Source organism: Balaenoptera acutorostrata, chromosome 2 (genome assembly GCF_949987535.1).
Source record: "Balaenoptera acutorostrata chromosome 2, mBalAcu1.1, whole genome shotgun sequence".
Lineage (NCBI taxonomy): Eukaryota > Metazoa > Chordata > Mammalia > Artiodactyla > Balaenopteridae > Balaenoptera > Balaenoptera acutorostrata.
In genome coordinates, this window is record NC_080065.1 from 55,432,323 (window position 1) to 55,460,176 (window position 27,854).

Consider the following 27,854-nt stretch of genomic DNA (forward strand, 5'->3'; position numbering starts at 1 on the left):
GCCACTGACAAACAGGCCGCGCCGCTGCTTCGGGATTGGTAGCAGGGCTGTGGGTGTCGCGCCTTTTCTGACGATTCGGACAACATGGCGGCCGAAGGTGGCAGCGAGTCACAGCTGAGAAGGAGAAGGCGCCGGGACCCGGAGGAACCTGAAAAAACGGAACTTGGCGAGGGAGAGCTGGTAGTGGCTGTGGCCCAAGAGAACGAAGAAGAAAATGAAGAGCGCTGGGTTGGGCCCTTACCTGTAGAGGCAACGCTGGTCAAGAAGAGGAAAGGTAGCTACAGAGATAGGCACAGGGCAGGTTGGAATGCTGTGTCCCCCGAGTAGGAGAGTTCAAGCCAGACCCCAAAACGGAGGATTTGTGCCCTTGGAACAGAGGGTCGTCTTCTCACTTCTGGCCGTTCTTTACTCCCGAAATAGTTATTTGGTTTGAGTAAAGCGTCTTTTTGATAATATCTAACACAATTAATCTCTGATTTGTTACAATAGATGCTAAAGCTAATTTATGTCGGTACTTACGTGTTTGGCGCCTCTCGTTTAATCCGTACAGCAGACGTATGAGGTTGGAATTTTTAACCCCGTTTAGCAGATGTGGATAAGAATACTGGTTCTATTTAAGGTTGTCAGTTCAAGAGTGGTGTAGTGTGTTGGGCCGCCGGGGCAGGCGGTGCCTATTTAGAGTGGTAAAGAATAGGTAAAGGTAATTTCAATCCTGACTCTTCCACTGATGAGTTTTCTGACATAGTTAATAAGTTTCCTGGATCACAAATCTTTCATCTAAAAACCAAGGTCTGTGGTTTTCAAACCATACTCGTGAGATACCATGGCCTGAAGCATTTTGCCACTAACGTGGATTAGTGACAAAATTTTATCAACTAAAAAGGGTGGTCTAAAAAAGGGCGGGGGGGGGCAGTGGTGAAAGGGACATATTAAATTTTCTTACTTTTCAAGTTCTTTGAAATGTTTTCCTTAAACGTGTAAGACCATTAAAATGTGATCTTTCTGAAAGTTCAAATCTTTATTACTCTCCCTACTTAAAAATTTTAAGTGATTTCTCATTATTTTCAAAACAAAGTCCAAACTCCCTAACATAGCATACAAGGTCCTTCTTGATATGATTTCTCCTTACCTCCCTCAGCACATTTCCATTACTTCCCTCTACCAAACCCTTTTAGTTCCTTCTTACTCTGTGCTCCAGCCATACTAAAACACTTGAGAATTGGGCATGCCCTTTTTCTCCTGTGAATGCCTGTGTGGCTGTCATGGTGTCTCTACCTGGAATAATTTCCCTCACCCATTTCACTTAACCTACTATTGTTCAACCTTTAGCACTCAGCTCAGCTATCACCTCCTCTGGGAAACCTGTGACTTCTCCAGTCTGGGCTAGGTTTCTAAAGCACATTGATCATAAATCTGAGGTATGTTTATCACACTGAATTTATAGGTAGCCTTCAAATTTTATGCATCCGAATTTTGAAGAAGCTACTTTTTTGAACATTGTACATTAACACCCTTAAAGTGCATTACCTTTTTTTTTTTTACTACTAAGTCTGTCTGTTAAGTGTTTCCATAGCAATTGTTTCCTCATTACACTTGCTACATTTTTAATTGTATATTTATTCATGTGATTGTCTGATTAATGTTTCTCTTCACTGTTAAGACTGTAAACATATAAGTGCAAAGAACATGCCTGTTTTGCTCCAGTGCTTGGTACAGTGCTTTGCATATAGCAGATACTCAATAAGTATTGAGTGATTGAATATTATAATGTTTATGCTCGTAATTATTTTCTTGCACTAGATTTCATGTCCTTTTTTTGTGTAAATGAGTGGAGGGAATGGAAAAATCCAAAAATTTCAAAGTGCTGATATTAGCATTAGGAGACAAAAAGCTTATAAACTTGATACAGTTGAGACAATTAGATGTTTATTCTATTTAAGCCAGTCAGTAGTGTATTCAGTTTGAAGAAAAAGTTGAAATTTAAAAACGTCTGAAATGTTAGAAAAATATCATTGAAGATTTTATCTAAAAGGACAGGGGTTTAAAACTTTCTAGAAATGGAACCATCCCCTTTAACATGTTCTTTGGACATTGGACTTTTGTACACATTTTCAGAAAGACACTATAAATGATGATATGGCATTACGTTTAATTAAACTGATGGTTTCTCAAGGACAGGAACTATGTGTTAATTCTTCTTTATGTCCATGTCTTTTGGAACCTAGTTTGTTTTCAATAAATATCTGTTCAACAAGTGAACTAACAAACAACAAAAGGAATATGCATCAGATAGGATTAAATTTAGCTGCATATTACAGAAAAATTCAATATGACAGTAACATTAAAAAGATAAAAGTCCTAAAGTAGACAATCTAGGATTGGTGTGGAGGCTCCAAAGGGACCTAGGTTCTTTCCAACTTCCTGCCCAAACGTCACTAGGGTATGGACCTCATCTTTGTCCTTAGTGTTTGTTAGAATTAACAGTGCTTATCTCCCAGTTCCCAGCTGTAGGACTGAATAAGGGAAGAAGGGCACAACTCTTCAAGGAGACTTCTTGACTGTTACACGACACTTTCACTTTTATCTCATTGGCATTTGGTCACACCTAATTGCAGAGATGGTGAGAAAGATCTTGTGGCTGGATGTCAATATTCCCATATAAAAACAGGGGTTCTGTTACTAAAAATGAAGGGAAAAGTAATTTGTTGGATACAACTTTGAGTCTGCTATATAGTAGTTACGAAAAACCGTGAAACAGTCATGCTTAATTTAGGAACTTTTTATAGGCGTGTTTGGCCATCATGGATTGTTTTGTTGGTTACAAGTATAATGGCATTTTTTACTAGTAAAATTTTTCATAGCTCATAGAATGAAATATTTCCTCAGATTACCACTCTTAAAAATGTTTTGCCCTTGGGAAAGGTTTGAGAAGCACTCAACTGGATATTCTCTAGGATTTTCTCAGCTCCAAAAATCTAAGCATTTATCTTGTTTACCTGTTTCAAACCTGGTATCAGTGACTTCAAAGAGGATCATTGCCTTCAAGATAAACTGAGACATTCTAGATTGTCACTGGCCTCTTATTACTTATTTAAATAAGCACTAATAATTGGATCTACATGGTTAGAAATATGGTTGTGATATTTTCATGAAACTTAAGATTTTTGGTTTTTAATGGAACCTTTATATTAAGCCAGAACCACTCAATTCTTAAGTTCTGGGAACAGTTAAACGTCTATATAGTACTTGAGAACCTGTTATGACTGACTAAATAATGGTGCTATTCAGTACTGTGAAATAATAAGTTACAACTGACATAACTGACACTGGATTTTTTTTTCATTATACGTGAATTGAGAGAAATTAAAATCTAGAAGAAAATACAAAATAGCATTCCAGTTGTTAAAAAATATTTTTCTTTACTTTTTTTCCTTAGTTCTAGAGTTTGAAAGAGTCTATCTTGATAATCTCCCCAGTGCATCCATGTATGAGCGCAGTTACATGCATAGAGATGTTATCACCCATGTGGTGTGCACCAAGTAAGTCTATCACATCTTAATTTTTTTCTGAGAAGTTTATCCTTTTTTAAAATGCTTCAATTTTGAGATGGATTTGTAGAAGTAGCTTTATGATATTAAGGATTTCTATTTCATTCCATAGGTTTTGTAATAGTTTATGTTAAATAAAGACCTACATGGTCTTTCCTATATCATACAAGGAATGCATTCTCTAAGACAAAATTCCCTGGTTTGTGTACATGTCTTTTGGAGATAAATGCCAAAAGGGGATGGTCCAGGTAGTGTCTGAGCTTCCATGAAGAAGAGTCTATTAGATAAGATGGGAGTAATTGGTAGCTGGCCTCTTCAGTACTAATGGGGAAAATGATGAGATCTAAGACATTCTGGAAATGTCACAGGACCTTCAAAATAGCTGAACAGGGATTTGTAGAAGGATAATAATAATAATAGTAATATTCTGCTCTTTGTTGAGTGCATATTATGTCCAGGTACAGTGCCAAGGCTTTTTCATAAATTATTTCATTTATCTTAACAATCTTATAAGGTAGTATCATCTACATTTTACAGATAAGGAAGCAGATTTAGAGGGGTTAAATGGCAGATGAGGCTGGAGGAAAAAGGCAAGGACTAAACCCCAGACGGTTTTCTATTTCTTATATGGAATTTGAACCTGATTGGGAGAGTAACACCATATATATATATATATGCATATATATATATATATATATATATATATATATTTAAGATCACTCTGGCTGTGGTGAGATGAATGGATTCAAATAGAGCAAGAATGGATACAGAGAGAGCAGTTAGGAGGCTAATACAGAAGCCTAGATGAGATATGATAGTGGCTGGGATGATATTGGCAGTGAGCATGGAAAGAAGAAGATGAGTTGTTGCTCTTTGGATCAGTCTATTCTTGATCTCTTGGAGACAGTTAAAGATTTAAATATCTTTATATTTCATTTATGGGATAATTTTAACCGAATATTAACTCTTTTTTCCTAGTCCAAAGTTGTCAGTGTATAAAGCAGCATATAGGACTAGCATTCTATCACTCCAAGTTTCTTTGTTTAACCTAAGTCAGCAGGGTGTAATAGAAAGATTTTTGAAGATTTTATAGAAACCTAGATTTTGAAGTTAGGCAGACCCAGTATTGAATGCTGCTCTCCAGCTATGGACCTGTGGCAAATACATTTAACATTTTAAAACTATTTCCTAATTTTTAAAAAGGTGGTAAAAAATATTCACCCTAATAGAGTTGCTGTAAAGGTAGTTGTAACTAAGATAATGTATGTAGAGTACTTGACATATACTAGGTTTCAACAAATGGTTTCTATTTTTATATACCTGACAGAGGAGGCTATACTGTACAAGATTTTGATACTTAAACAACCAAAATACCTTGGATAGTATCTGAAACAAACTTACATTGAATTTTGCTGTATATGTAAGTAGTATGTTGGAATTTAATTATTTATCAACTTCTGAAAGATAGTACATTTTCCCTGTGAAAAGACTGCCTATAGGGTATTTCTAGCATTAAAGGACCCTAAGATCTCGTGATTCCTGATGAGATTTGTCTTTTTCTTTTTTTTTTTTTTTTTTAATGTCAAGTTCTAGCTCAATTCTGATCCTAGCTCTTGGATTTAAAATTAGTGCAGCAGAAGCTGTTATGATATCCAAAAAAGAGCATCAAATTTTGCAATGTTCTGTCTACGCTAATATAGTGATATAGTGGTCTGCATAAAGGAAGGTTTTTTTTTTTTTAACCTGTTATTTAAGAGTCCAAGATTCTCAGTGAATGATTGCTTTGGGAGTACTAAGTGATTCATAGATCTGTTTTAGAAATTAACTTCTACAATTTTATATATGCAGGACAGACTTTATTATTACTGCCAGTCATGATGGACATGTTAAATTCTGGAAAAAAGTAGAAGAGGGGATTGAATTTGTTAAACATTTTCGCAGTCACCTAGGTAAGAATTTCACTTTTTTTTTTTCCCTTTGGCTCTCTTTTAAACTGTACTGATTAAAGTTTCTTTTAAAATATTTTTTCTTTCAATTATGTCCATTTCATTGGTGTTTACTAGAATGTTTTAATTTGATTTATTTAAATAGGAGTTATTGAGAGTATTGCAATTAGCTCTGAGGGAGCATTGTTCTGTTCCGTGGGTGATGATAAAGCAATGAAGGTGTTTGATGTAGTGAACTTTGACATGATCAATATGCTGAAGCTTGGGTGAGTCTTTTTTAAAGTATATATTTTTTTAACTTAGTGGAAGAATTCTTGAACTAAACTTCCCTGTTCCATAGGTATTTCTAAACAGAATTATTACCATTCCATTAAAAAATGTGACTATCGATTTTACTTGGGAAAATTAAATATTATGAATCCTTGTTACAATGCTGTTTGGGAGCTCCTGCTGTGTTTTTTGTCATTAATTACAGCAGAAATGTCCCAACAGTGCCACAACAAGGATTCATTTTATCCATTTGACACTACTTAATAAATTAATGAGTATCCATCACGTCTAATTTACTGATGCATAGAATTAACTTCCTTGTTATGCTTATTTCAGTAATATGTCATTGTGTTTGTATAAGGCTTATGCACATTTTTGGAGCTGTTGGTTATTTTAACTTTGAAGTATACTGACATCCAAACTATGTGTTTAGACTGTACAGTAATGAGATTAAACAAAAGACCATACCCTGGGTAGCTTAAGCAACAGAAATTTATTTTCTCACAGTTTCGGAGGCTGGAAAGTCCAAAATCAAGGTTCCAGCAGGGTGTGGTTTCTGGTGAGGACTCTCTTCCAGGTTTCACACTTTGTCCTCATTAGAGACAGGAAAGAGTGGGGAATATTTTACTCTTCCACTTCTTAGAAGGCCACAGGCCTGTGGGATTAGGGCCTCACCTTTATGACCTCATTTAACCTTAATTACCTCTTTAAAACCCTTTCTCCAGATACAGTCACTTTGGAGATGTGGGCTTCACCATATGAATTGGAGGAGTAGGGGGTTGGAACTACACAATTCAGTATGTAGCAGGAATTCTTTGGAATTTCCTTCAAAATCAGTTTATGAGACACTGAAGGAAATCAGTCTCATTATTTGTGGTCAGAACTTATTTTTTGACTACAAATAGAAATACCTATTGATCATGTGTCTTATTCCCCAGCTTTGTTTCCCTCAGACTTTAGCTATTTTAAAAAATCAAATCTATTCATAAATGTTGAACATTTGCCCCCTTTGAGGATATTGAAAGAGCAACAGGCATATCTTGTTTTATTGTGCTTCACAGATACTGTGGGGTTTTGGGCAAATAGAAGTTTGTGGCAACCCTGCATGAACAAGTCTATACTCACCATTTTACCAGCAGCATTTGCTCAGTTTGTGTCATTTCACATTTTGGAAATTCTCATAATATTTCAACTTTTTCATTATTTTTGTATTTGTTACGGTGGTCAGTGATCTCTGATGTTACTATTACAAAAAGATTATGACTTGCTGAAGGCTCAGATGACAATTAGCATTTTTTTTAGCAATAAAATATATTTTTTTGAATTTTTGAATTTTATTTATTTTTTTATAAGCAGGTTCTTATTAGTTATCCATTTTATACATATCAGTGTATATATGTCACTCCCAATCTCCCACTTCATCACACCACCCCCCTCTCCCGACCCCCCTTCCACTTTCCCCCCTTGGTGTCCATACATTTGTTCTCTACATCTGTGTCTCAATTTCTGCCCTGCAAACCGGTTCATCTGTACCATTTTTCTAGGTTCCACATATATGTGTTAATATACGATATTTGTTTTTCTCTTTCTATCTTACTTCACTCTGTATGACAGTCTCTAGATGCATCCACATCTCTACAAATGACCCAATTTCGTTCCTTTTTATGGCTGAGTAATATTCCATTGTATATATGTACCACAACTTCTTTATCCATTCATCTGTCGATGGACGCTTAGGTTGCTTCCATGACCTAGGTATTGTAAACAGTGCTGCAGTGAACATTGGGGTGCATGTGTCTTTTTGAATTATGGTTTTCTCTGGGTATATGCCCAGTAGTGGGATTGCTGGATAATATGGTAATTCTTTTTTAGTTTTTCAAGGCACCTCCATACTGTTCTCCATAGTGGCTGTATCAATTTACATTCCCACCAACAGTGCAAGAGGGTTCCCTTTTCTCCACACCCTCTCCAGCATTTGTTTGTAGATTTTCTGATGATGCCCATTCTAACTGGTGTGAGGTGATGATACCTCATTGTCGTTTTGATTTGCATTTCTCTAATAATTAGTGATGTTGAGCAGCTTTTCATGTGCTTCTTGGCCATCTGTATGTCTTCTTTGGAGAAATGTCTATTTAGGTTTTCTGCCCATTTTTGGATTGGGTTGTTTGCTTTTTTAATATTGAGCTGCATGAGCTGTTTATATATTTTGGAGATTAATCCTTTGTCCGTTGATTCACTTGCAAATATTTTCTCCCATTCTGAGGGTTGCCTTTTCGCCTTGTTTGTAGTTTCCTTTGCTGTGCAAAAGCTTTTAAATTTCATTAGGTCCCATTTGTTTATTTTTGTTTTTATTTCCATTTCTCTAGGAGGTGGATCAAAAAAGGTCTTGCTGTGATTTATGTCAAAGAGTGTTCTTCCTATGTTTTCCTCTAAGAGTTTTTTTTTTTTTTTAATTTTATTTATTTATTTATGGCTGTGTTGGGTCTTCGTTTCTGTGCGAGGGATTTCTTTAGCTGCGGCGAGTGGGGGCCACTCTTCATCACGTTGCGCGGGCCTCTCGCCATCGCGGCCTCTCTCGTTGCAGAGCACAGGCTCCAGACGCGCAGGCTCAGTCATTGTGGCTCACGGGCCCAGTTGCTCTGCGGCATGTGGGATCTTCCCAGACCAGGGCTCGAACCCGTGTCCCCTGCATTAGCAGGCAGATTCTCAACCACCGCGCCACCAGGGAAGCCCCTCTCTAAGAGTTTTATAGTGTCCAGTCTTACATTTAGGTGTCTAATCCATTTTGAGTTTATTTTTGTGTATGGTGCTAGGGAGTGTTCTAATTTCATTCCTTTACATGTAGCTGTCCAGTTTTCCCAGCACCACTTATTGAAGACACTGTCTTTTCTCCACTGTATATCCTTGCCTACTTTGTCATAGATTAGTTCACCATAGGTGCGTGGGTTTATCTCTGGGCTTTCTATCCTTTTCCATTGATCTATATTTCTGTTTTTGTGCCAGTACGATACTGTCTTGATTACTGTAGCTTTGTAGTATAGTCTGAAGTCCGGGAGTCTGATTCCTCCAGCTCCGTTTTGTTCCCTCAAGACTGCTTTGACTATTCGGGGTCTTTTGTGTCTCCATACAAATTTTAAGATTTTTTGTTCTAGTTCTGTAAAAAATGCCATTGGTAATTTGATAGGGATGGCATTGAATCTGTAGATTGCTTTGGGTAGTATAATCATTTTCACAATATTGATACTTCCAATCCAAGGACATGGTGTATCTCTCCATCTGTTGGTATCATCTTTAATTTCTTTCATCAGTGTCTTATAGTTTTCTGCATACAGGTCTTTTGTCTCCCTAGCTAGCTTTATTCCTAGGTATTTTATTCTTTTTTTTTGCACTGGTAAATGGGAGTGTTTCCTTAACTTCTCCTTCAGATTTTTCATCATTGGTGTATAGGAATGCAAGAGATTTCTGTGCATTAATTTTGTATCCTGCAACTTTACCAAATTCATTGATTAGCTCTAGTAGTTTTCTGGTGGCATCTTTAGGATTCTCTATGTATAGTATGTCATCTGCAAACAGTGACAGTTTTACTTCTTCTTTTCCAATTTGTATTCCTTTTATTTCTTTTTCTTCTCTGATTGCCATGGCTAGGACTTCCAAAACTATGTTGAATAATAGTGGCGAGAGTGGACATCCTTGTTCCTGATCTTAGAGGAAATGCTTTCAGTTTTTCACCATTGAGAATGATGTTTGCCGTGGGTTTGTTGTATATGGCCTTTATTATGTTGAGGTAGGTTCCCTCTATGCCCACTTTCTGGAGAGTTTTTATCATAAATGGGTGTTGAATTTTGTCAAAAGCTTTTTCTGCATCTATTGAGATGATCATATGATTTTTATTCTTCAGTTTGTTAATATGGTGTATCACATTGATTGATTTGTGTATATTAAAGAATCCTTGCATCCCTGGGGTAAATCCCACTTGATCATGGTGTAGGACCCTTTTAATGTGTTGTTAGATTGTGTTTGCTAGTATTTTGTTGAGGATTTTTGCATCTGTATTCATCAGTGATATTGGTCTGTAATTTTCTTTTTTTTGTAGTATCTTTGTCTGGTTTTGGTATTAGGGTGATGGTGGCCTCTTAGAGTGAGTTTGGGAGCGTTCCTTCCTCACAATTTTTTGGAAGAGTTTGAGAAGGATGGGTGTTAGCTCTTCTCTAAATGTTTGATAGAATTCACCTGTGAATCCATCTGGTCCTGGACTTTTGTTTGTTGGAAGATTTTTAATCACAGTTTCAATTTCATTACTTGTGATTGGTCTGTTCATATTTTCTATTTCTTCCTGGTTCAGTCTTGAAAGGTTATGCTTTCCAAAGAATTTGTCCATTCCTTCCAGGTTGTCCATTTTATTGGCATAGAGTTGCTTATAGTAGTCTCTTAGGATGCTTTGTATTTCTGCGGTGTCTGTTGTAACTTCTCCTTTGTCTTTTCTAATTTTATTGATTTGAGTCCTCTCTTTTCTTGATGAGTCTGGCTAATGGTTTATCAATTTTGTTTATCTTCTCAAAGCACCAGATTTTAGTTTTATTGATCTTTTCTATTGTTTTGTTTCTATTTCATTTATTTCTGCTCTGATCTTTATGATTTCTTTCCTCCTACTAACTTTGGATTTTGTTTGTTCTTTTTTCTGTAGTTCCTTTAGGTGTAAGGTTAGATTGTTTATTTGAGATTTTTCTTGTTCCTTGAGGTAGGCTTGTATTGCTATAAACTTCCCTCTTAGAACTGCTTTTGCTGCATCCCATAGGTTTTGGATTGTTGTGTTTTTGTTGTCATTTGTCTCTAGGTATTTTTTGATTTCCTCTTTGATTTCTTTAGTTATCTCCTGGATATTTCATAGCGTATTGTTTACCCTCCACGCGTTTGTGTTTTTTACGTTTTTTCCCTGTAATTGATTTCTAATCTCATAGTGTTGTGATCAGAAAAGATGCTTGATATGATTTCAATTTTCCTAAATTTACTGAGGCTTGATTTGTGACCCAAGATGCGATCTCTCCTGGAGAATATTCCGTGCGCAATTGAGAAGAAAGTGTAATCTGCTGTTTTTGGATGGAATGTCCTATAAATTAAATCTATCTGGTCTACTGTGTCATTTAAAGCTTGTGTTTCCTTATTAATTTTCTGTTTGGATGATCTGTCCATTGGTGTAAATGAGGTGTTAAAGTCCCCCACTATTATTGTGTTACTGTCGATTTCCTCTTTTATAGCTGTTAGCAGTTGCCTTATGCATTGAGGTGCTCCTATGTTGGGTGCATATATATTTATAATTGTGATATCTTCTTCTTGGATTGATCCCTTGATCATTATGTAGTGTCCTTCCTTGTCTCTTGTAACAATCATTATTTTTAAAGTCTATTTTATCTGATATGAGTATTGCTACTCCAGCTTTCTTTTGATTTCCATTTGCATGGAATATCTTTTTCCATCCCCTCACTTTCAGTCTGTATGTGTCCCTAGGTCCAAAGTGGGTCTCTTGTAGACAGCATATATATGGGTCTTGTTTTTGTATCCATTCAGCGAGCCTGTGTCTTTTGGTTGGAGCATTTAATCCATTCACGTTTAAGGTAATTATCGATATGTATGTTCCTATTCTCGTTTTCTTAATTGTTATGGGTTTGTTTTTGTAGGTCCTTTTCTTCTCTTGTGTTTCCCGCTTAGAGAAGTTCCTTTAGCATTTGTTGTAGAGCTGGTTTGGTGGTGCTGAATTCTCTTAGCTTTTGATTTCTCCGTCGAATCTGAATGAGATCCTTGCTGGGTAGAGTAATCTTGGTTGTAGGTTCTTCCCTTTCATCACTTTAAATATATCATGCCACTCCCTTCTGGTTTGTAGAGTTTCTGCTGAGAAATCAGCTGTTAACGTTATGGGAACTCCCTTGTATGTTATTTGTCGTTTTTCCCTTGTTACTTTCAATAATTTTTCTTTGTCTTTAATTTTTGCCAATTTGATTACTGTGTGTCTCGGCATGTTTCTCCTTGGGTTTATCCTGCCTGGCACTCTCTGCGCTTCCTGGATTTGGGTGGCTAGTTCCTTTCCCATGTTAGGGAAGTTTTCAACTATAATCTCTTTAAATATTTTCTCGGGTCCTTTCTCTCTCTCTTCTCATTCTGGGACCCCTATAATGCGAATGTTGTTACGTTTAATGTTGTCCCAGAGGTCTCTCAGGCTGTCTTCATTTCTTTTCATTCTTTTTTCTTTAATCTGTTCCGCAATAGTGAATTCCACCATTCTGTCTTCCAGGTCACTTATCCGTTCTTCTGCCTCAGTTATTCTGCTATTGATTCCTTCTAGTGTATTTTTCATTTCAGTTATTGTATTGTTCATCTCTGTTTGTTTGTTCTTTAATTCTTCTAGGTCTTTGTTAAACATTTCTTGCACCTTCTTGATCTTTGCTTCCATTCTTTTTCTGAGGTCCTGGATCATCTTCACTATCATTATTCTGAATTCTTTTTCTGGAAGGTTGCCTATCTCCACTTTGTTTAGTTGTTTTTCTGTGGTTTTATCTGATTCCTTCATCTGGTACATAGCCCTCTGCCTTTTCATCTTGTCTATCTTTCTGTGAATGTGGTTTTTGTTCCACAGGCTGCAGGATTGTAGTTCTTCTTGCTTCTGCTGTCTGCCCTCTGGTGGATGAGGCTATCTAAGAGGCTTGTGCAAGTTTCCTGATGGGAGGGAATGTGGTGGTGGGTAGAGCTGGCTGTTGCTGTGGTGGGCAGAGCTCAGCAAAACTTTAATCCACTTTTTCTGCTGATGAGTGGGGCTGGGTTCCCTCCCTGTTGGTTTTTTGGCCTGAGGCGACCCAACACTGGAGCCTACCCGGCTCTTTGGTGGGGCTAATGGCAGACTCTGGGAGGGCTCACGCCAAGGAATACTTCCCAGAACTTCTGCTGCCAGTATCCTTGTCCTCACGGTGAGACACAGCTACCCCCCGCCTCTGCAGGACACCCTCCAACACTAGTAGGTAGGTCTGGTTCAGTCTCCTATGGGGTCACTGCTCCTTCCCCTGGGTCCCGATGCGCACACTACTTTGTGTGTGCCCTCCAAGAGTGGAGTCTGTTTACCCCAGTCCTGTCGAAGTCCTGCAATCACATCCCACTAGCCTTCAAAGTCTGATTCTCCAGGAATTCCTCCTCCTGTTACCGGATCCCCAGGTTGGGAAGCCTGACGTGGGCCTCAGAACCTTCACTCCAGCGGGTGGACTTCTGTGGTATACGTGTACTCCAGTTTGTGAGTCACCCACCCAGCAGTTATGGGATTTGATTTTATTGTGATTGCGCCCCTCCTGCCGTCTCATTGTGGCTTCTCCTTTGTCTTTGGATGTGGGGTATCTTTTTTGATGCGTTCCAGTGTCTTCCTGTCATTGATTGTTCAGCAGTTAGTTGTGATTCTGGTGCTCTCGCAAGAGGGAGTCAATAAAATATTTTTTAATTAAGGTACGTATAGCCATATATTTATATATATTTATATTTTTAGACATAGTGCAATTGCACACTTAATAGGCTACAGGTAGTGTAAACATAAACTTTTATATGCCCTGGGAAACCAAAAAATCCATGTGACTTGCTTTATTGCAGTTTTCACTTTATTGCAATGGTCTGGAACCAAACCTGCAATATCTCCAAGGTATGCCTATATTTTTTAAGCTTTGATAGGAATTCTAAGAGTCCCTAAAAGGTTTTGAACATTACCTCAATCATTGGAATAACTGTGTAACTTCTCAGACTGACTATTTTGAAGGAGACAACACACAATTGAATATATAAGTTTTGTATGTTGATTAAATCTGTCCAGTTCTTTTACACTTTATCAGGTAGCATGTTCAAAGCTCATAGTTGTAAGATCAAGCAACTGATAATGAGAGTGTGATATCAGAATGTTTTTCTGTTGAGCATAGTCATGACTAAAATATTTGTATGTTAAATATTTCAAGAATGGATTTGTGAAGTATACTGTTACATGCTAACCTTTAAAAGTAAGTTATACATAGATGGAGACATAGACAAAGATCCAAAAAACAATGCCCTGGAGTATTTTAAGGCCCACGTCTGTTCAGGTTTCCTTGTAAATGATCTACTGTATGCAGTTCTCTTCTTGTGGTTTGATAAATCCTCAGAAGTTATTATCATTGCATTGATAAGTCAGAAAGAGAAAAATCAGTAGGTATTCTTATTCTTCCCCATTCTGTATCTCTGTCTGCTACTTCTGAGCAAAGAATCCAAAACAAGTAAATCACTGGCCAGGACATTTTTTGGTGATGAGAATGAGGAAGGATGCTTACTTCTTGTATTGACCTCTTTTTTTCCCCCTCAATTCTTTACTATTTTAGCTATTTTCCTGGACAGTGTGAGTGGATCTATTGCCCAGGGGATGCCATATCTTCAGTTGCTGCTTCTGAGAAGAGTACAGGAAAAATTTTCATTTATGACGGTCGAGGAGATAACCAGCCGCTACATATTTTTGACAAACTCCATATATCACCTCTTACTCAGATACGACTAAACCCAGTTTACAAAGCAATAGTGTCTTCTGACAAATCTGGAATGATTGAATACTGGACCGGTCCTCTTCATGAATATAAATTCCCCAAAAATGTGAACTGGGAATATAAAACTGACACAGATTTATATGAATTTGCCAAGTGCAAGTCTTATCCAACCAGCATATGTTTTTCACCTGATGGGAAGAAAATAGCTACTATTGGTTCTGATAGAAAAGTTAGAATTTTCAGATTTTTAACTGGAAAACTCATGAGAGTCTTTGATGAATCACTAAGTGTAAGTGCCATATAAATTTAATCAGATTTTACTTTTGTGAAAATGTCTTTATTTTGTGCTATTTCTTAAAAGATTTTTTTTTCTGGATATGGACATTTAGATTGATGATCATTTTCTCTTAGCACATTAAAGATATTATTCAGCTGTCTGCTGTCTTGCATTGTTGCTCTTCAAAACTCCCTTCTCTAGGTTTATGATACGATAAATTCTGAGCCAGTTTTCTTATACTTATGTGTCTTTTTTTTCAGTTTTGTTTTGTTTGCAAGCTCCTTCTTTTGAGATCCTCAAAACCCATGCTAGGCCCCCTTCTCTCCTCACTCTACACTCCTGTCTGTCTGTATGACTACTTCCAAATTTATTTTTCCAGCTTTCTATTATATCCTTTTATTTTATTTATTTATTTTTGCTGTCTTCGTGAATGGCACAAATATCCATCTGCTTGCACAAGCCAGAACCTGAGTCATCTTTACCTGTTTTTCCTTACCACTCTATTTAATTCATCATGAGTCCTGCTAATTTTACTTTCTACATATACTTTACATACACTTCTTTGAGCACAGCTGTCACTACCCTAGCTCATGATCTTTTGCCTGGCCTATTGCCTGGACTACTCCCTGCATCTATTCTGGCTTCCTCCTAATCTGTTATTCATGCTACACCCAAAGGAATCTTTTCAAAGCACATATCTGATCTTGTCATACTTTGACTCTCTTAGTGACTACCTGTTGTTCTTAGGATCAAGACCAAATCGTGGCCTGCCATATTGTGCCTTCAACCTACCTCTACTACCTCTTACTCTAGCCAGTCAGACCTTCTTTCAGTTCTTGACTATGTCTTCCACCACAGGGCCTTTGCATATGCTGTCCCTCATGTGTGGAGTGACCCCTCTCCCCATTCCTCCCATTACCTATTGAACTCATCCTTCAAATCTTGAAGAGTCATTTTCCCTGGTAATTTTCCACTGTTCTTACAGTCTCAGACAACTTTTTTTTTTTTTTAATGTGGTTGTTGTATCACTGTTTATTTTCTTTTAGAATATTTGGTCTTATTATATGATTAATGTGTATCAACCCCTAGTAAACTAAACTGTGTGTGATTTATGGTCCTGTATCTGTTTTGCTTACGATTGTATTTCCAGCATTAAGAACAATACTTGACACATAATTACTGCTAACAAGAATTTATTGGGACTTCCCTGGCAGTCCAGTGGTTAAGACACCACGCTTCCACTGCAGGCGGCATGGGTTCGATCCCTGGTTGGGGAACTAAGATCCTGCATGCTGTGCAGCGTGGCCAATGAAACAGAAAAAAAAAAAAAAAGAATTTATTAGAGCATGTAGTTGTAGAATAAGAGTTTTTATCCATGCTAAGGTAATTGCTTTTTGTGGATATTTGAGTCTCATCACGTGTTTCCATCATGTGGTTCTCTAACTGCTAATGGTATGTTGAATCCTCTGAAAGGCTGTGGATTGAACCTTTGTAGTGATAATGTTTACTGTATGACGGTGTCAATTCTACAGTCTTGGTAGTCACCAGTTTACATTAGATTCCCTGAATTAAGCGCTTCAAAAATGTTATCACCCTTATTAGTGATACTCTTGTTTGGTGGCAAGTAGTAATACGTTGGGTTGATCATCTGCCTGAAGGAATATGAATCCAGACAAAAGGGAAGATTTTTTTGCTAATCAAATCATCCTCATAACTCATTTTCTTTTTATTTTTTTTAAATGGAAAGATCACATTCTTTTTTTTTCCTTTAAATTTATTTATTTATTTTTGGCTGTGTTGGGTCTTCGTTTCTGTGCGAGGGCTTTCTCTAGTTGCAGCAAGCGGGGGCCACTCTTCATTGCGGTGCGTGGGCCTCTCACTATCGCGGCCTCTCTTGTTGCGGAGCACAGGCTCCAGACGCACAGGCTCAGTAGTTGTGGCTCACGGGCCTAGTTGCTCCATGGCATGTGGGATCTTCCCAGACCACGGCTTGAACCCGTGTCCCCTGCATTGGCAGGCAGATTCTCAACCACTGCGCCACCAGGGAAGCCCACTCATTTTCTTATTGGAGAATATAGCTTTCCATTATGCTTTTAGGAGAAGGAGAAACCTTTCCTTTTGATATTTTCTTCTTTAATGGTGGCTGGTAACTACATATTGGTTTCAACTTAAATATAATTTTAAAACTCTTTACAACTTGCGGCTCTTCCCAGATTCCTTAAGAAGAGAAATACTTAAAATCTATTCTCCAGATATAAATCTCTTAACACATATACTCTGAGATGTTCAATCCACTATTTCTTCACTGTTGTCTTTAACATATGTTGAAATTATAGGACTAAGGTAATACGAGAAGGTCAGTAGCAAAGTGTATGACAGAAGTTGAAATTCAGAATGAGAGAGTTTGCAAAAAAAAAAAAAAAGGCAAATGCCAATTAAATTATTTACAATGCTAATGACTGGTTAATGACTAGAATCTCACAGTCCCATGTTAAGGGAGGGAGCTTCTAACTAGTTAGAGTCCTGGTTTAATAGACAAACTTAATTAGATGGTATGAAGTTGTATCTTTTGGTATTTTATTAATCAGGAGCACTGCATATGGCCATGCAGTTGTGTATTACAGAGGTCCAGCTATTAAAGCTAGAATACTGTAACAAAAAAGATACTGATGTGCTTAAAAGGTTGGATTAAATGTATTAAATACATATATGTGGGCAGATGGCCATGTACAGACTTTAAGTCTTGAAAATGAATCTTCTCTCTAGCAAAAATAATCAAGGGTCCCACACTACAAAAATGTAGTCTGGCATCTAGGCTATTTCTGGCAAATGAGTAAAGCAATATATCAGTCTCAGAGACTGGAGACAAGAAACCCTAATGACCAAGCTTTTTAGCTATTCTTTAAGAACTTGGCCTCATGTTGTTCCCTAACACATACCTCCTTTACATTTTTGGAGTTATGTATGTTGTTCTTTCCATATCTAGAAAAACTGGGTATTTTGTTAATGCAAGCATAAAAAAAAGTAGATGGGACATAAGCCTGACTTCTTTTCATCTGCAATAGAGAGCTACTTTTGATTTCTGCAGTTTGATGCCCTAAATATCTAGAAAACTGTAAAGATCACATCTTTGGGGAGGCTGGTAGTGTGATAGTACATAGTAATTGAGATGTGACCTCCATCTTGAAAGCTGTGTATTAAATATCTACAGAAAAGTAAACCAAATGTCCAAAATAAAGGGCACTCATAAAAATATTCGTCTATCCTAAACCACATTTACCTAATGATAATTAATTGTAATGGTGCTCCAAAATAACTTGAAACATTTTCTGAACTATGAAATTGTTATAAATTAGTGAAATCATAAAAGAGTTCATTCATTCAACAAAAATTGAGTGCTTGTTATATGGCAGGCCCATGATCCTTGTACAAGGACTTCACAGTCCGTAGCTGCACTGTCCAGTTTAATAGCCACTAACCACATATGGCTGTTGAACACTTGGTATGCGGCTGGTCCAAACTGAGCTGGACTGAGTATAAAATACACACTGGACTTCAAAGACTTAATATAAGAAAAAAAGAATATATCTCAATTTTAAAATATTGCTTAATGTTTTAATCTTTATTTTGCTTTTTTATATTTTTTATGTTACTTAAATTTAAATCTTTTGATAATATTTTAGATATATTGGGTTGAATAAAACATTAAGATTAATTTTATCTGTTTATTTTTACTTTAATGTAGCTACTAAAAAATTTTAAATTATGTATGTGGTTTGCATTATATTTCTATTGGAAAGTGTTAGTCTGTGGCTTATAAAATGCAGCAGATATATTGTTTCTGCAGAGAAAGCAGTAGTTACATTTACTCTTTTATTTTTTTTCATTAGAAGAACTAGTATAAATACTATTTTTTATGATTGAACTTACTAACGTCTTCTGATTTCCTGCTTCAAGTGTTTAGAATACTCCTTAAGAAGATATATAAGTACATAAACTGTTAGTGGCTCTTAATGTATACTCTGCTTTTATTTAAATTCTCTTTCCCTTTATCATGTAACATTTTTTGTTAATAAATGGTTTGTTTCCTAGATGTTTACTGAACTGCAGCAGATGAGGCAACAGCTACCAGACATGGAATTTGGCCGACGCATGGCTGTAGAACGTGAATTGGAGAAGGTGGATGCAGTAAGATTAATTAATATAGTTTTTGATGAAACTGGACACTTTGTGCTATATGGAACAATGCTGGGCATTAAAGTTATAAATGTAGAAACAAACCGGTAAGCTTTAATATAATTTATGCTTTGTAAAAATGTACTTTTAAGGGACCATTTCCTCCTTTTGGGAAACAATGGGAGTTTTGTTTGTTCTAAGACAAGTGGAATAGTCCCAAATGTCTAAACTTAACCAAATGTTTTGACTGGATTTTTCTGTGGTCTTTTGGTTGTTTATAATCTTATGTAAAAAGTTTCCACTCATGTTTGTAAAAGAAATCGAAGGAAGATATGCATAGTTTTAATTTTTTTTTTTTTTAACAAGTTTCAGTCTGCCTTTTGCTTATTGATTTAAATTAGCCTGGTTCATGTTAAATGTTGCCAAATATTTTAACCACAGAATTCAGCATTACATCCTGCTAGACATAAAATCAGAAGTTAAAATGTATGAAACCACAGTAAGCCTTTTGTGCAAACAGTCCATTTGGTCTCAGAACAAAATTGCTCTAATCAGATACTATCACAGAATGTAAATGAAAAGAACTTAAAGTATATTTAAAGGAAAAAAATCTTGTGCTATACATTCTCACATATAAACAAATTTATATTGTAGTTCTTGGCAATACAAAATCTTTGAAGACTTGCAGAAAGATTAAAATGACAGGGATAGGTTAAAGCTGTATGACTGAATGATTGTTATTGTTTTAATCTGAAAATTATAGATAGCTACCAATTTAAAATAACTTTTTGGGGGGAGAAGGAGAGGTAGAGAAACACTTTTTAAAAACCCTTCACTAGTTATTTTGTACAAAGATAAAGGATATAGTTGATTCCTAGCTTTTATCTGTAAAGTTGTTATAATTGGAGTTAATCCTGATAATTTTGTTGAATAAAATATTGTTGTATTTTCCAGGTGTGTGCGGATCTTAGGCAAGCAAGAAAATATTAGAGTGATGCAATTGGCGTTGTTCCAGGGAATAGCCAAAAAACATCGTGCTGCAACTACTATAGAAATGAAAGCTTCTGAAAACCCTGTTCTTCAGAATATTCAAGCTGACCCAACAATAGTCTGTACATCTTTCAAAAAGAATAGATTTTATATGGTATGTGAAAGTACTAGGAGATAGACTTTAATGTTTCTTCCAGTTTAGTTGGAGTTTTATTTTTTTAGCTTGTGCTTTCAACTGAAGAAAATGTTGGCAATAATAGCAGACTTTCTAAACAACCAGAATACTATCTTATAACATTAATATTGTAGAATTTTTAACTAGGGTTTGATTTTAAGTATTTACTGTTTTACATCCTGTTTTGAACATTTTTCAACCTGGCTTCTACAACTATTTGTGTTGTCTAAGATGATAGTAAGCGGCTATGGTAATGATTGCACCCAAAATAGTTTTTGCTGTGGAGTTTTAAAAATTCTTGTTTTAGTATTTTTCACCTTTTACTCTTGAACATAACTTGCACACCTCCTTCTCTACATACATATCTTTTTTTACCTTTTGATTCCATTGTAATGATGCTACCTTGGAATTGTACATTCCTGAGGGATTTTTTTTTTCTGTAGAACTAAAAGTACCTTGCAGTGTTAACTAAGACTGGGCTTAAAATCAAACTACTAAGCTATCTAGGAGTAGCACCGTTCTAATTGTTCAGTCAAACAGAAAAATCTGAAGTGTAGAGACTTCTGTCCTTGCATTCTATCCTTCACAGTCAGAGACTTTCTAAGACCCAAATGTGATTATTTCTCTGCCTAAAATCCTTTAATAACTCCCCAGCTATCTATATTAGCTGCCCTCCTAGTTTATCTTTCTTCATTTTTATTTTTTTGTTTTTTTTTTGTTCTTTTTTTTAAAGTCATAGGTCTTTTTTATTTTAATTTTATTTATTTATTTATGGCTGTGTTGGGTCTTCATTTCTGTGCGAGGGCTTTCTCTAGTTGTGGCAAGTGGGGGCCACTCTTCATCGCGGTGCGCGGGCCTCTATCGTGGCCTCTCATTGCGGAGCACAGGCTCCAGACGCGCAGGCTCAGTAATTGTGGTTCACGGGCCTAGTTGCTCCGCGGCATGTGGGATCTTCCCAGACCAGGGCTCGAACCCGTGTCCCCTGCATTGGCAGGCGGATTCTCAACCACTGCGCCACCAGGGAAGCCCTTTCTTCATTTTTAGTTCATTTGCTATACTGACCATACTGAACTTGATCCCATTTACAAGACTTGAGTATTCTTTTTACTTGTAGGTGTTTGCACAGGTTATTCGTTCTACCAGCCACACACCTCTCCCCAGTTCCTACTCATACTTCAGGTCTCAGCCTGGAAGCCTTCTCTTGACATTAAGTCTGGATTAGGTGTGCCTGCTTGTGTTATGTGTCACACTCTTTGGAATAATTTGCTGATTTTTGGTGGTGGGGGGTTGTCTCTGACACTATCCTCTCTTCCTCAAGATAATATAAAATCCATAATTACAGGGCACTACGTTTTCTTCACATACCAAACTCCACAGTTTTGTAAAGTATCTGGCCCATTATAGTATACTCATTCGTTCATCTGACACATTAGAAGCAGCTGTGATGCTATGAAGGTTACCAGCATTTGGTAAATGTAGGCTAGCAGTTTATCTCCTCCAACCAAGCTTTTAGCCTAAAATGGGTATATTCTTTTAAGATGAGAATTTTGCTTATAACTTTCAAAGTCATTGTTAAAGATTTCTTAATATATGTTAAAGGAAAATAATTTTTCTTGTTTTTACCTGTAATTTAACTGTTTTGAAGGTAAAAATAAATCATAAAAGATAATTCTTGATATACACTAAAAACACATATACTAATTTTCCATCCACTTTATTTAAAAACTTTAACAAATTTTCTTTCTTTATCTTTCCTCAGAGTTTATGCTTATGTTGATTAAACCACACATGTTCCTTGGAAACTTTGAAGAAATAGAAAAACAAAATGTTAAGTCACTCACTGTGTATTTATACTGCTAACATTTTCATGAATTTTTTTAATTAGATGTACATATTCTTAAGCAAAACTAAAATGCTATACATATACACAAATTTCGTATCCCTTTTTCAAATCCACTATCGTGAAATAAAAGTAAAATTTTACAGAATTTGAACTTTAATAGTTCCACATGTGAACTAAATCAAGATAACTTTTAAAATTCACATAATAGTACAACAGACATGCCATTCCTTTGATAACTGGAGAATAATATGTTAAGGCAGTAACATCCTAGCTTAGTTGTTCCTTTATTTGGAATTGATCCAAGTAGATCAAGGAATGACATTAGGCAAGACAGGGCCTGGGCACTAGCTTTACCTTCCTGGAACTTAGTTGACATCCAGTAGAACTTTCTTGGGGGAAAAGATTTCTGCTTACTGAGAGTCAAATAAAAGAAACAGGCCTTGAGAAGTCCAGAATTTCAACAACTGAAAGATTTTTCTCAATTCTCCATAGACCCCGAGGATCCTGAGATTTCTACAACTTCACTCAAAATGTAATCCTTTCTTCCAAGCTTCAGGGTTTAGATAGATCAGATGGGCTCTGACAAAAAAAAAAAAGATCACGATCCATTACTGATTCATCTTTGAATCCTCATCCTACCAGCACAAGGTCCTACTCATAGAAATAACAATTATTAATATGTATATAGTGCCTTCTATATGTTAGGCATTGTTTTCTAAGTACTTTACATCCCTTCATTTAATCTTCATATCAGGTGCCATTTTGAGGTAGTTTTTATTATTATCCCCATTTATGAATGAGGAAATGAAAGTAATCAATTTACTTCCCCAAAGTCACATAACTAGTTAAGTGGCAGAGCTGGAATTACTCAGGCAGTCTAAATAGTGAAAAGTAAGCAATAGATTGCAGGTTAGGTAGGACATAGTAGAAGGCAGAAGCAGAGAGCTACCTCAAATAAAACTGCATCTTGTTAAATGGGTACCCATAAAAATTTCCACCAAAAAAGAAATTAAATTCCATTTGAAATCATACATCTTCATCATATGAATTTTCATATTAGACAAGTGTAGAAATAATTTAGCTGCCTTACACATCCTATGATAGGAAGTGATTCCGAAATAAGCATTTATTCTGATGTGAATTCTTAGTTTCCTCAAATACTTCATTAGAAATGAAATTTTCTTGTTCGTAAATTTTAACCAGATGAAAAATTTAATTCATTTACTCACTTTTTATTTTCCTCCTTGAGTTTACTAAACGAGAACCAGAAGATACAAAAAGTGCGGATTCTGACCGAGATGTTTTTAATGAGAAACCTTCTAAAGAAGAAGTCATGGCAGCTACTCAAGCCGAGGGACCTAAACGAGTGTCAGATAGTGCCATTATCCACACGAGCATGGGAGACATTCACATCAAACTTTTTCCTGTTGAGTATGTACTGTTTTTGTTGTCGTAAATAAACACCAGTGTAAATGTGTATATTTGAAGAAACTATGCAACTTAAAATTCTTGTCATTTTGACTTAAGGAATTTAGAAGAATTGAAATGTTAGATAGAGCATCTTTCCTGAGCTTTCTGATAACTGTTAAGCTAGGAAATGGGAAAATTTTATAAATATATACACATACTTCAATATACATACTTCACAGGTTTATTATTATAAGGACAGAATATCGTAGCTATGACAGTGCTGCATGTAACTGTAAAGTGATAAACAAATATATATTACCACTACCATCAACTACACATTCCAACTATAGGCTTCGTGGGTCACTTGTTATAATTGGCTTTCCTCTCAAAGCACATCTTTAAGGGGAGGATAATTATTTTTCCTTCCTGATGTTTGAAAAGTTTGCAGAATGAACATACAATACTATATATAATACAGTATGGCTGGCTATTGTTGATCCAAAAGATGACATCTTTTACAATGTCTTGACTTAAAAGTACTTAGTTATTTTGGATATGAATGTTTTATGTCCAGTGTTTTACCATATCATGGCATTGAACAAAAAACTAGGCAGTTTTAGACTCCTGGACCATCTCATTTTAAGCATTCAGAACCCATGCATCCATTAAGCCTATTCCCTGATGTGCTTGGTACAGATTCTCCTGATTGTCTCTGCCATTCCCAGCTTTAGGAGCTATTACATGATAAAGTACTGTATTAAATCATCTCATGAGATTAGTTAATATTATTTAGAAAATGTATCTGAATGTGTGCTTGTCATTTAAAGTTTATTAAATTTAGTAGCTGTCATATCAGTGAATTAGTCATTGGTCAGGAAATATCACCATACTATATCATTTTTTTAATAAGAAAATTACCTTTCCCAGGAACTTAACCCACTATATGCAGTGGGTTAAGGTGCTATGGTTGTTTTTTTTTAAACTGCTCAATGACTTTGGAATCTAAATACTGTCAAACTCAAATATAATAAGCAGTCATGATCTACAGATACTATATTAAACTATAAGAATAGGCTACTGCTTATATGCCCTGTCAACTCTTGCTTGTCCTGAGATCAGAAGAAATTACGAAAAAAAGACTGTCCTGAAACTGTCAGAAGATTCTGAAAACACCATTAGGAAGCTGAACTACAAAGACAACTGTCCTAAGGTGCTCCAATTAATTTTCATATTTTTAATATATGTCTTACTAGGTGCCCTAAGACAGTGGAAAACTTCTGTGTTCACAGCAGAAATGGTTATTATAATGGACATACATTTCATCGCATAATTAAGGTCAGTTATGCAAATTTTATGTGATTTAAGGAATAGTATGTTATTCCATAACAAGAGGTTTAAAACCTAAGGAATATTGTTCTCTCACACTTAGCAGTTTATTAGGAATAGGAAAAATGGACTATGGAAGTCAAAAGAAGAATGGATGGTCATGAATCAGATCTAGAATCAAGGATAAGAATAATAGCATGGTTACCTTTTTAGAAACACTGCAGCAATTAAAGCAGTTAAAGCAAAGGGTCAGATAATGAATAAAGGATCTTGCTGAGATAAGACCAACAGCCAAGGTAACCAGTTCCTAGAGGCTAGATAAGGTCTGGATCTAGAAGATAAGATTAAATAATAGCAGAGCCATGTTGCCACTTTATCTGTGAAAACTACCATTAATACCTGATGAGCAGAATGAACTCAGCCCAGGATTTTGTTGAGCAGCATTCCATAAAATGGATGGAGCAGTGATGTAGTTCTTAATTACTGGCAGGTCAGAAATGGCAGGAGAGGACTTCCCGGGTGGCGCAGTGGTTAAGAATCTGCCTGCCAATGCAGCGGACATGGGTTCAAGCCCTGGTCCGGGAAGATCCCACATGCCGCGGAGCAACTAAGCCCGTGTGCCACAACTACTGAGCCTGCACTCTAGAGCCCACGAGCCACAACTACTGAGCCCGAGTGCCACAACTACTGAAGCCCGCGTGTCTAGAGCCTGTGCTCCACAACAGGAGAAGCCACCCAGTGAAAAGCCCACAAACTGCAACGAAGAGTAGCCCCCGCTCGCTGCAACTAGAGAAAAAGCCCGGGTGCAGCAACAAAGACCCAAGGCAGCCAAAAATAAAAATAAATAAATTTAAAGAAAAACTTTAAAAAGAAAGAAAGAAATGGCAGGAGAAATGCCAGAAGGAAAAATCAGATTTCAGGGTTCTGAAGGAATTAGTGAAGTGACTCACGAGAAAATCCAGAGTGTTCAGGGAAAGGGAAGAGAGAAGAGCGGGGCAATTATGTTAAGACCTAACACATTATGTAAGATCCTAAAACTTATCTAAATTATTAATTGGCTTTAGATTATTGAGCAAGATAGTACCTATCTATAAATGGAAAGACCTTTACATTTTTGTTTCAATCATTGAAATAAGGTAGCAGTTAAGCAATGGAAATATATCATCCAAATTAAAGTATAACTAAGAGTTTAATAAAATCACTTTATAGAATGACTGTTAATAAAGTTAAGATTTTATTGACTACAAAGCACTCTTGACAAACATAAGACTCCAAAGCATACATATATGTAACACGTGTAATGTGATTTTATCTACTTTCTGTTAAGGGCTTCATGATTCAGACAGGAGATCCAACAGGTACTGGTATGGGAGGAGAAAGCATATGGGGAGGAGAATTTGAAGATGAATTTCATTCAACATTACGACATGACAGACCATATACACTCAGCATGGCCAATGCTGGCTCGAATACTAATGGATCCCAGTTTTTCATAACAGTAGTACCAACGGTAAGTAGAACAGCATTGTCTATAAGCCAAAGATTCATAGGTTTTGATCTAAGAGAGTGAATTTAGTAGAAAAGAGAGCTTTATTATTCTCTACATTATTTATATATGCCAGGATATAAAAATGAAAACAATTTAGAGAAGAAAACGTAAAATTACCTAACAAATCAGATTTTACTTTGTAAAACAGTACTTTTGTAATTCAGGACACTACAGTTTAAGTCAACTTTGCCACTATTAATTGGACAATCCAAAAATTATTTTACCTCTGGACTTGTTTCCTCATCTTTAGAATGAGAGGATTAGAGTGTAAGAATTCCCAATTTTAAGACATTTTTTTCCACATTTTTATGTCTCTGAAATCAGAATGCAGCCCTTAATCAATGACATTGTAGATTTGATGAAATACAGTGTAAGAATATCTAGCTCTATTCCTATGCAGTTCCACAAAATTATAAAAATTATACATTTTATTTTTTAGAATTAGGCACCGAGCAGTAAAGGAAAAATACTTATAACTATTGTCTGCCAGGCACATGAACTCATGTAATATTCGCAATACTTCTACTATCACTATACCCAGTTTTAAAAAATAGATGAGGAAACAGTGAGACCTGATTAACTTGACAAACGTCAAGTAAGTAGCAGAGCCAGAGTTTGAGCTCCTCTCTCTCTGATGCCAAAGCACATGCTGCCTAAACTATTCCAAACTGCCTCTTGTGCAGGGTAAGATTCCTGCAGAAAACTTTTAAAGCCTTAGCCATAATTCTTTAAGCCATGCAAAGGACTTACCTTCAGCAAACATCTTCAAGTGCTGTTTGGTCTGAAAGATGCAGATATTTAATTAAACATTAGATTATGCTTTTATATTTTTTAATATAACATGGAAATTACTCTTAAAAGCTGCTAAGTGAAAGTACATCTTTTTATATTTTTAAATGAAGCTGAAGTTTAAATTCTCTTTAATTTGCTCACCCAGAGGGTGTGATTTAAGAATTTGGAGTTCACCAAGATTTTCTGTTTGTCCTCCAACATAGCCTTGGCTTGATAATAAGCACACAGTGTTTGGACGAGTGACTAAAGGAATGGAAGTTGTACAGAGGATCTCCAACGTCAAAGTCAATCCCAAAACAGATAAGCCCTATGAGGATGTCAGCATCATAAATATTACTGTCAAGTAAAATAAAATTTGTCTCATTGTCTTTATAAATAAATATACACATATATTAAACACAGGATTATTTTACATAAGGAAGCTCTTAAGATTTATATTTTTCATTAAAGGCCATTTTTTAAAAACTCTGCCTTTGAGTTTTCTTGCAGTATTTCTCATGCTAAGAGGTGATAAACTGAAATGGACCAAAACTCAGGCAAATAGCACTCCTTATATATAATTTCTCATGAGACTTAAAACCATATTAAACAATGAGAATGGTATGCATTTGTTCCTCAGCTTTTTAAAAATATGCCAGATAATCTGCCCTCAAATGTTTCTTTAGATCCAATAAAAAAGGGTCAGCATGTGACAGCACATTTCCTTTTACAAGGTTTGTGTTACATGCCAAATAGTTTTGTCCTTTGATCACTGTTAAGTAGTAAGTAGTGGTAAGTAAAACTTCAATAAATAAATAGGAAGTGCCTTTGGTCAAAAGTGTTTTAATTCCTTAATAATTAGGAAATATTCTTCAAATATAAAAATCAGAATAAATGAACACCTGAGTCCTTGGTTTTATATACTGATTCATTTACTATTTTCACATCATTTTTCTAATGTAGCTAAACAGTTTTTGTCTTCGGTTTATATAGTATATCTTTTCTTACCTTACTAAATATACCATCAAGAAAGTATATATTG

The 27,854-nt window shown here is 36.1% G+C and overlaps 1 protein-coding gene across 2 annotated transcripts; it reads left to right on the plus strand.

Moving 5' to 3' along the window:
- Nucleotides 1-77: 77 nt before the first annotated feature.
- On the plus strand, nucleotides 78-27,709 carry PPWD1 (peptidylprolyl isomerase domain and WD repeat containing 1). 2 transcript variants are annotated; one of them, XM_007176030.2, is made up of 11 exons: nucleotides 78-274; nucleotides 3,437-3,539; nucleotides 5,397-5,497; nucleotides 5,640-5,760; nucleotides 14,137-14,584; nucleotides 18,665-18,855; nucleotides 19,703-19,892; nucleotides 23,006-23,187; nucleotides 24,420-24,501; nucleotides 25,820-26,002; nucleotides 27,037-27,704. In XM_007176030.2, exons 1-11 carry the CDS (start codon nucleotides 85-87, stop codon nucleotides 27,178-27,180), a joined length of 1,935 nt encoding a protein of 644 aa, XP_007176092.1. In that variant the 5' UTR covers nucleotides 78-84; the 3' UTR covers nucleotides 27,181-27,704. The 2 variants fall into 2 exon arrangements, with proteins under 2 accessions (XP_007176092.1, XP_007176093.1); XM_007176031.3 differs by lacking the exons at nucleotides 78-274; nucleotides 3,437-3,539 and adding an exon at nucleotides 4,840-4,968 and having other exon boundaries at nucleotides 27,037-27,709.
- The last annotated feature ends 145 nt before the right edge of the window (nucleotides 27,710-27,854 follow it).